Source organism: Camellia sinensis, chromosome 6 (genome assembly GCF_055761805.1).
Source record: "Camellia sinensis isolate YWXY chromosome 6, ASM5576180v1, whole genome shotgun sequence".
Lineage (NCBI taxonomy): Eukaryota > Viridiplantae > Streptophyta > Magnoliopsida > Ericales > Theaceae > Camellia > Camellia sinensis.
In genome coordinates this window covers 177,353,890-177,364,468 of record NC_138966.1, presented here as the reverse complement: position 1 = coordinate 177,364,468, position 10,579 = coordinate 177,353,890, and the positions used below count along the sequence as shown (strand labels likewise).

Genomic DNA, 10,579 nt, shown 5'->3' with positions numbered 1-10,579 from the left:
TATAAATATAGCACCATATTAGTTTCACAATAGCAACATGTCTTTTCATAATAGTGACAAACTGTTCTAGAATTTAAACAACCATAAAGAAACTAGTTTCACCATAAGTATTTAGGCCATTATAAATTAACACTAAAAACTAGCAAACAAAAGTAATAAAAGAAGATACTATACAAGTTCAGGTTTGGATTTAAGTTGTATATGAAATAAGATAAGATACTGTGCATGAGGGTGTATAATAAAAATATAGACTATTTGTATACGGTCCGGATCGGTTCCAATCCGGAACCGTGGGATTTAATCCGGATCCAATCCGTGAACTACGGATTTTTAATTTTTCAATCCGGAACCGAACCACGGATTCAAAAAACCAATCCAAACTTACTGGATTAGACTGGACTGGATCGGATTACGGATTTCACGGATTCCTTGCTCAGCCCTAATTTCATCTTGGTCGACACTGTGAGTGTTGAATGAGACTACCGTTCCTTTTGTTCTAGTGATGTTTTCACCAACCCAAGGGGTTTCTTCCTCAAATCTAGAATGGAATGGTTATCAGACACCTATATACCCTACACCAGTAAGGAGCCTGCCTACACCACCAGCATTCCTTAACACTCCGGCTGATGCTTCCGTCCGTTTGAAGTCTCAGGTGAGGCTACACCAGCAACGTACTTGAACTGTCAGATCTCTATTCTCCGACGGTTCAAGTAGTATCCACTTGAGACCACCGAAAGCCGAAGACATCATCCAAACCAGTTACTATCCACTTGAGACCATCGAAAGTATAGTAATTCCAAATTCAAAAATATTTGAATCTTGCCTTAATTTTGGTATGATGATGGATCCGTTGCTGAAGGTTTTGTTGGCCAGACAACTTCTTTACTTCAGTTTCAAGTTCCATTACCCTTTTCTCATGATTAACATTTTCTATCTACACAAATCAAAAGCAAGTAGTCCTAATCAGGAAGAATAAGCGGAAAAAAAAAATCCATATTTTTATAAAGACTTATTGTTACCTACATACACAATAAAATAAATAAGAGTTTCACCTTGAACATCTCGTTTTCAGTTGTAAGCAGCCGATCTCGCTGACGAAGTTTTTCTAATGCAACCTATACTGCCACCATCTCAGCCTGTTTTCTGTCAATGGATGTGTCTGCAGTGTGTTTGTTAGTGTAAGAATTTAGAAATCGAAAATCCAAATATAAGAGAAAGATCAGTGGCTTCCCATGAGGACACAGCTTTGTAGATATCCAGAGAAATTCCTTATCATTTTCTCTGCCTTCAACAACAACAACAACCATCTAGCTTTGAATTTCTCTGGTCCAAACTAGAGATATTCTCTCCAAACTAAAAAAATTCTCTCTGGTTTACTTAAAATTTTCTTTGATTCGTTTACTATTTTCTCTGCCTTCAACAACAACAACCATTTGAATAAATCAACCCCAACTATTAATTAAACAACAGATTTAAGAACATAAACCTTGCAATGGTTTGGACCAGAGAATTTCTCTGGATTGTTCAAATTTCTCTGATAGGTCTTTGGGTTGTTCAAATTTCTCTAAAAGCTTTGTTATTGCCTCATGCTACTTCCAGTTAATCATTTGTCATGTTGCGTATTTGTGTTGATACTATCAAAGTGCTCTTGCTTATATGGCTTTCATGGTGCTACTACAACTACTTATTTGATGTAGAAAGAAGATGATGATGATGAAGGCTATCAAAGAATTTCTCTGGAGGAAGAATTTGAATTTGAACTCAGAGAAATTGGTCTAAGGTTTGAAAAAATGATTTCATAAAATGATATTGTGATTTAGAGAAAATTGGTTAAAATGAATCTAGAGAAATTTAAATTTTCTCTAATTTATAAATAAACCAAGATAAATTTGAATTTAATTTTGAAACCAGAGAAAATTGGTCAAAATGAACCCAGAGAAATTTGAATTTTCTCTAAGTTGAATCCAGAGAAATTCTTTGGGAAGTCCAGAATTTCTCTGGAGCGAATTTCTCTAGACAGAATTTTCTTAGATTGAAATTTCTCTGGATCAATGTTGAGGGACCTAGATATTATGAAAATATTAAATATCCTTTATGTTATAACATCTTAATATCAGGGACTCTAAAAAAAATCCCAATTAATAATTATTAATTTTTAACGATATATAATAATAAAAAAAAATTAGCAACGATTCCGTTTTATTAGAACTATTGGTAATTCATCTTTCTTTATTTTTTTATTTTTAAAACCATATCATACTTGAGATAAGTGGATTGATTCTATAGATAAACAGATAGAGCAAAACATTGACAAAAGATAAAAAATTAACTCGAGGATATTCAGCCAATATAAAAGATCAAAAGATTAACTCGAGAAAATTCAGCAAACGTCTTAGCAATTTACATATCATATGGCACCAGAAACCTTCTCTAACTCTCTCTAACACTCTAATCTGCATCGTTTTTTACACTAGATCAAAGCGAAGAAAAAAAAAAAAAAACCCCTGAAACTCCGCTTTCAGAATCTACAGAATTTCCTATGCAGTCCATATATATAGCAGAGTTGTTTCAAGTCTAGAAAACCCAGTGATGTAGAATCTCAGCCCGTGGTCATCCATGGATGCCCTGTAACCAAACACACAAAACGAAAGCAAAACCACACCATCAGTAAAATATGGACAGAGCGTTGAAAAAAGAAAACAATTGAAGTAACCGCAGTTTAGGTAATTAATCTAGCTTAAATAACATGATAATAAAGTTTAAGCTATATTCCGTGAATTTTGTTAATATTGTTATTGGCGTTAGAATCTAGATCTGATTCCAGATATTTGATTTTTCGTATAACAGGAAAATCACAAGCAAATTACTGTAATTCATATATTCGGACTGATTTCAATTTTCTGTACCAATTTACAGAGATTAAAACTACAATGACAATCAACTGAAAGAGATAAAATCAAGAAAAAATAGATCAGAGTGATTTCCTCATTACTTTTCCCCTACTTTCTTATCAACCAAACAGGAAAATAATGTAAATTACCGGGGGAAAAGGAGTACAACTGAAAATACTGACTCGAAAGTAACAAATTTGAAGGGTTGAAAATTAGTTATTATCAGGTTGAGAACACTTCAAGCTCAGATTTCATGGCGTATCAAAAACAATTGCTTAAAAATTGAAGTCTGAAAACTTACGAAGAACTTGCTCGGCGGAGAATCTTCTAGAAACATCTTTACAGAGCATCCTCCTCAGCAGATCCTTCGCCGCAGACGAAACCGAGTGGAAAATCCTAGTCGGAAACCTGAGATTCGCGCGTAGCACCGCCTCGAAGATATCGGCTGCCGAATCGCCGTAAAAAGGAGGGATTCCAGCCAACATTATGTACAAAATCACACCGGCGCTCCACACATCGACCTTCTCGCTGTACTCTCTCCCAGCCAGAACCTCCGGTGCCACGTAGTACGGCGTTCCGACGATTCCGCTCATCAACTCCCCTTCCCTAAAACACTCCGCCGAGCCAAAATCAGCCAGTTTCAGCCTTTCCCACTCATCAAACAAAATATTGTCCGGCTTGATGTCCCGATGAGCCACGCCTCTCCGGTGACAGTGCGCGATCGCCTCCATCAACGGCACCATCACCGCAACCGCCTCAGATTCAGAACACACTCGATTAGCAACGCGTTGGAAGAGATCGGAGGAGTTGCAGAGCTCGAGGACGATGTGAAGGTGATCGTCGTCCTCATAGACATTGAAGATTTGAACGACATTAGGGTTTGGAGAAAGCAATTGCATGACCTTGACTTCATTGTAGAGACATTGGCGATCGACGGAGTCGTCGGCAATAAGACTCTTGTCGATGGATTTGACGGCAAAGGAGTCGCCAGATTCCGATGAGTAGCACCGGTAAACGACCCCGAATCGTCCCCGTCCGATCTCTTCGCACAAACGGTAGTCTCTGTTCAATGCCTCGCTCATTCCTCTCTTGTTTTTTCTTCTCTATTTCTGTTTCTATCACACATTCTCTGTCTACAATTCCAGTTTACTTATAGGAGTCGAGTTCTAAGGAATGTTTTATAGAATATTCGGTTCGAGTAGGTTTTGTATAGGATGTGGCCACGTGGTGGATCTAAGGGCTGTAGAGTGTCCACGATTGAATCCGAAACTGCCGTACTAGAGGAGTCCGGATTGCATATAAACCTATTATTTTAATAGGTTATTTTAATTTTTAATTATTTTAATAAATTAAAATTTTTATATTTAAAAGATAAATTAATTTTTTATAATTAAATGTGATATTTGTGGAAAAAAAAAATTATGAATTTAATATGATATTTTATCTTACTAATTAATTTATTTTATTTTATTTTTTTATGAATTAAAAAAAAAACTAAAATCTCACTCGGTTAGTCAAATATAATTAGGCTGTTGGTTGATTAGTCAAATATATCCGAAATTTCTGATTTATTGTAGTCTATGAATAATTTTTTAATTTTATTTGTGTGTGTGTGTGTGTGTGTGTGTGTGTGTGTGTGTGTGTGTGTGTAACACAGGAAAACACTACATATGAATTTTATAATTAAAGAGAAAAAAATGGCATAATTTTGCACTTTTTAAGTTATAATTTTTAAAAAAATATTATAACTAAATACAATATGAGATATAACTAAAAATTTTATAAGTCATAACTAAAATGATATCATAACTAAATAAGAAAATTGATCATAATTAAATAAGAAAATGACATAATTAAGAGTGTATATAGAATACATTAAAATTTTCCTAAAATAATTAACAATTATAAAATTTTATTATTAATAAAAAAAATTGTAATATTTTTTACTGGAATATGAACAGTTAAAAAAATAATAGTTGAGATTATTTTCTATGTTAAATAAAAACGTGCCACTAATATAATATTTTTATTTGAATATAAACATTAAAAAAATATTAATTTTTTTAAGATAGAATAGAAATGTATTTGTTCAAATAATATTATACCTTAAACAGAAAACATGACTACAATGCTTTTATTTTGAATGAGTATAAACAAATAAATAAAAAAAAAGTAGGAGCACACCGTATTTTACTGTCTACTTAATGAAAAATCCAACTCTTATACTATGAGTAGACGGTTGAAAATTATATCCCGTAGTAGGACTAAAAAAAAAAAAATGTCTCGTAATTTAAATTTTGTGGTTTAAAAGTGGTTCAAATGGCCAGAACGACGTCGTTTTGGCCATTTTTATGTTATTCTGTACTCAAAACGACGTCGTTTTGGCCATTTGAGCCACTTTTGAGCCACAAAATTTGAACTACGTAGCATTGTCGTTAAAAAAAATAGTAGTACAAACAGTATCTTATATTAAGTAAAAAAAAATGATTAGCGAATCACAATTTTATAAAAAAATTGACATAATTTTAAAATATAAATTATTAACATATTATTAGTTTAATTTGAATTAAAAAAATATAGAATGGTTAAAGGTCCTGTTTGAATGGTTTGGTTTGTACTGTTACTCTTTTTGTTAGTTTGTGCTTTTTCTTTTTATTTCTTTACATGCATGTGGACCATATGATAAATGATGGGATTCCCAACTGATGGGTTGGTCATGGCCCAAAAATTTTGAACCCTTGGCAGTAGGCATAATTGAATTATTCCAACCTCTGGATCTTGCTCAATGGTTAGGTACTTACTTTATTGAAGCTTGCTATTGAAGAAAGAAGTTTGGAATGACAAATTAGATGTGGGTCACATATGATGTCAGTCTCCTATTACATGAATATTATGTAAACTTTTTTAGATTTTTAATATTGTTCAAAATAGGTTACTAATCACCTTATCCACGTAGATAATAGAGATTCCTTTTTTTATTTTTTATTTTTCTGTATCTTTATTCGTTAAGCACACTGTTAGGGTTGTGTTTTAAACTTATGGTATAATTTCTTGTACTTTCGTAGGTAGTGTTTTTAGTAATTATTTTATGTATTGTGAATTAATGAGACAGATTATCTACCGTGCTTAGGTTGATTTTAGATCTTGGAATAGTAGGGATAGAAGTGAAAAGAGAAAAAAAAGGGGGAAAAATGAAGTAAGTCTATAAAAAAAAATTAAAAATTGTTGTATTAGATGGTGTATAGACACAAAACTAAACAAAAAGTATAATAATATATGTAATTATGCAAAATTAGTTGGATTTAATTTTTTTTTCCTCCAAATCTCTAGGAAAATCAACATAGCTTATCCATTTTATTTGTAGGAGTTGTATAAATTATGATCAATTGTCAAGAGCAACATCAAATGATTCTTGAACAGTCATAATATTACTCTATCAATAATGTTAATGATAATATTTTTTCTTATTATATTTTGTTTATTATTTCACGTGTTAATATTATAATACTACAATAAATCCTACCACTCATAATTATTCTACATAATATATTTACACATATAATGTGATAAGAAAGTATAGTCATTCTATTTCTATTGATCCTAAATTTAGCAATTTGGAGCTAAAAATTGGTACGCAAGTGACAGCTGATTCTTTTCTTTTAATAAAGGAAGTGATAGTGCAATCTGAGCCACAACATAACATGCATGGGACAGCCTCTGAGTTGCTTGGTCTGCTTGGTTTTTCCAATTTTAAAGCAGCTCAGGCCTACTTATATACCATGCATGAATCATATTAGCTACTGATCTCATAGATAATTAATAGCCATAAAGACACCACTTGCATTATTTGAGAACACTTGTTGAAGAAGAAGAAACCTAAGATGTGATCTTCAAATTCCATTACTTGGTTGTCCTCTCTGCCTAACTTCCTTCCATAGTGGATGAAAACCCAACTTCCACTATGAAGCAACACTTCATTTCATTTATTAGTTTATATTTTTTTTATTATTTTTTTAAAATTGTAATATTAAAATGATAAGTCTTATAATTTAAATAAATAGTTAATAATTTTATGCATCACTTGAATTTGCTCTAAGATAACATTGAATAATTTCTCATAAAAAGAGGCTCGTAATCTTATATTAGCATTATTTAGTGCTGTTTATTAAAATTGTTTATAATTTTTAAAATTTTGTGCTAAGTGGTTGGTACATTTTTTGTTTATACTTATGAAATAAAATAATTAAAAAATTAATTATCAAAAAATTAGAAAATGAATACTTATCAATCTTAAGCCAACTATACATGAGGAACCCACCAAACCCAACCCCATATGGTGTGATTATAGATGAGTCATTATCACTTATATAGGATAGTGGGGGAATGTCACTTCCAAGGCCTCAAATTATTTTGGGGAAATATCAAATCAGTAAATTTTAGAAAAAAAATTATAAATTAATAATTTTTTTTATAAATATTAATAATTAAAATTCTAATTTTTTTTCATGATTTTGTAATAAACTTTTGCTGCAACCACTGGAGGGTAATATCCTCAATTGTTTTCCTTGTGTTGCCAAGTTCCAACTTTACTTTTTTGAGGTACTGTCCTTGCTAAATGTTCTAAGATATAAATATAGTGGTTATAAATAAAGAGAATTTTTAAATCAGTGTAAACGTTAAAAAATAATTATAAATTAATAATAAATTTTATTATTATTAATTATTAAAATTTTAAATTTTTCTATGTATATGTAATAACTTTCTCAACTTACAACTGATGAGTAATTTTCCCTACAAATAAAGGCATTAGGTAGTGGACAATTCATGAGGATTAATGGCAAACACATAAAATACTGGTAGGATTGTAGGCCTCATCCTCTGTGACTGGTTTCCCATTATTATTATTATTATTTAAATTATTTATCTTGTCTTTTGAGTTTTTAATTCATCTTATGTGTTTTCATTGAAAATGGTTATTCAAATTAATTAACGCCTGGCCTAATTTAATGGACAGCGTCATTTCAAAATTTAGATAATTTAAGTGAGAGACGAATTTTTATTTGCACACCTCTATTTTTTTCTTTTTTCAATTAACACCATTTACTTAATTCACACCACCATCCCCATGCAAGTCCACCCTCATTCCCTGCCACTACCACACCTCTCTCACCTTTTTTTCCTTTGCCTCCTATTCCCTTTCTTCCCGACCACTGGTGGCTTCCTCTCTTGATCACCCCAAACCGTTTCCTTTTATGGTTACTTCATGATGAGGGGTGGTTAAGGGGATAAGTTAAAAAAATGTATATTTGATTATAAGAAGTAAGTTATATATAATATAATGTGAGTGAAAAAAAAAATATGATAATATAATTTATGTTGTGCAAATTATAAAATTATATTTTTATCCATTTAATTAAGCTTATGCTGTTATTGATTGGGATCATACGTCTTCAATTGGGCCATAGAGGAAATTGATATAATTCACTATTAAAATAGAAAAAAAAAATTGTGATAAAATGAAAGTAACTTCAACACTTGACTGTGGGCGGACCTTTAAAGATATGGATAAAGAGGTGTTGTTGGCCACCACAATGTCAAAAAACAGATGATTTTGATACCACTTTTTCCACTGGCTTTTGAAAGAAGGCAAGGGTCCATTTGGATAAGAGAGAAACATAGAACCAAGAGTGAGGACAATGTGAAGTACAAAGCAAGGACAATCACACAATACTATACTGTTGAATACATGACAATTGTGGTGTAGTTATGTAAATTGTTTTTAAGCACAAATTGTTCAGCAAAATGTCAGGAGATCAATCATTGGATGAGGATCAAATGGGTCTTATGGTCCAGTGGCAGTTGCTTCATAAGAAATATGCTATCTATTTCAAATATTTTATTAAATTTCTCAAATCTACATGTGTGTGGATCTCACACCTATATGAGAAGTTTGATAGAATAAAATATTTAGAGTCTCTAAAATAACTCACTTCTTAATGCACAAATCCAAATAGGCAAATTGTGAACTCCCTCTGGTTGTCTTGACTATGACTTTCTTGCCATGGTTTTGTTTTGTTTTTGTTTTTTGTATTAAAAAAAAAATGAAAAGGTTTGAAAATACCCATATCATCGTCTTCATATCATTTTCATTTTTGTACAAAAGAATTTCAAAATTTTAAAAATAATTTTTTGGTGATTGTTAAAAGTGGGCTTTTTTAAATTAAAAAAAATCAAAAACAATTTGCATTAAAATTTAGGAGTTCAATGTACTGAAATTTACAGGATTTTGTTTTTTTTCAAATTTCAGCATAAGTTAGTATAATTTACTCAAAATTTTTATGAATAAATTATAAATACATCCTATGAGATTTGCTTAAAGTATAGATTGCTCCCGATGGTTTGGAAAATTACAAATACCTCCTTATTTTTTTTTATTTAATAGAATTAATTAAAAAAATAAAATTCATAATTGTTCTCCTATACAATAATAAAATTACCTAAATTATTAATTGAAACATATTTCTAATATCATTAAAAATTGTAAATTGACTTGATGATTTACTAATAAAAGAGATGATTTGTTATGAAATTAAAAACCTTAGAAGATAGAATATAATTTCTAAAATTATAAGAATCGATTTGTATTTTAATTAAACTTCAGGTGTGTATTTATAATTTATCCAAATTTTTATTATTGCTTTTAAAAATGTTGAATCCACCTCCTTATTTCGTGTGGGCTGCTTCCTAGTCAGCAGCCACATCGACCCGCACTGCGGTTACATAATATGACAAATATTGCACTAACATGCAACTTGACAGACAACAATTGTAATTAAAAAAAAAAAAAGGTTTGATATATTGTATATTGTAACTTTGAATCATCATTTTTTTTTTCTTTTTTGTTTGTTTGTTTTGTTTTATTTTGTTTGTCTTGTCTTGTCTCAGTGTACAAAATGACAGCTCATGTAGGCTTTTCTATCACTGTCATTGTCTAAGTATTAAAATAGCTGCACACTAAGCATTAAGATTTTTTTTTGGTTGAAAGACAAGTAATTGAGAGAGAGCAAAACCGGGCGGGATAGCGATGAAGGAGGCTAGATGCCGACAACAACCACTGTGGCGTCTAGTGGCCAACAATTGATGGTCTATGTCGATACATCAATAGTATTTCCAGTGAATTCTCCGCTCATTAGTTCAGAGAGAGAGAGAGAGAGATCCAAGATTGAGAGCTAGGGTTTTGGAGGTAGGCTTTAGGGTTTTGGAGGATGAAGAAATAGTAGCAGAGCTAGTGTATGTTATAGGTTTCAAATCTGTCCATTGTTATTGATTTATCCTTGATAGCTATTGGGTTGTGATTCCTCCCTATTTTCCTCAATCTGTTTGCTAAAAATGGGTAAGAAACTAAGAAACAAGAGGGGTAGCTTATCCAAAATCCCTCTTAAACAATTCCATTCTAGCTTAGTGAAAAAGAAATTGGGCCCTAATGGTTCAAATCAAGCCAATGATAAAAATCATAATAATATAAACTATATGCAAAGGCAATTAGAACTTAAGTTTGAACATGATGATTTTGACGTTGAAGAGACTTGTTGTGATTCCCCTGAAGCTTACAATGCCATTGTAGGTTCTAGTGTTTGCCGTGGCTCTTCTTCAGAACAAGGCCTGGGCAAAAAACTGTCCTTGAACCA

General features: G+C 31.5%; 1 protein-coding gene across 1 annotated transcript; it reads right to left on the bottom strand.

Annotated features, from left to right (window-relative positions):
- Positions 1-2,339: 2,339 nt before the first annotated feature.
- LOC114279634 (phosphoenolpyruvate carboxylase kinase 1) lies at positions 2,340-4,043 on the bottom strand. The gene is made up of 2 exons (XM_028221904.2): positions 3,193-4,043; positions 2,340-2,625 (listed from the first exon to the last, which is right to left on the bottom strand). The coding sequence occupies exons 1-2, from the start codon at positions 3,971-3,973 to the stop codon at positions 2,600-2,602; spliced, it is 807 nt and encodes a 268-aa protein (XP_028077705.2). The 5' UTR covers positions 3,974-4,043; the 3' UTR covers positions 2,340-2,599.
- Positions 4,044-10,579: the final 6,536 nt, after the last annotated feature.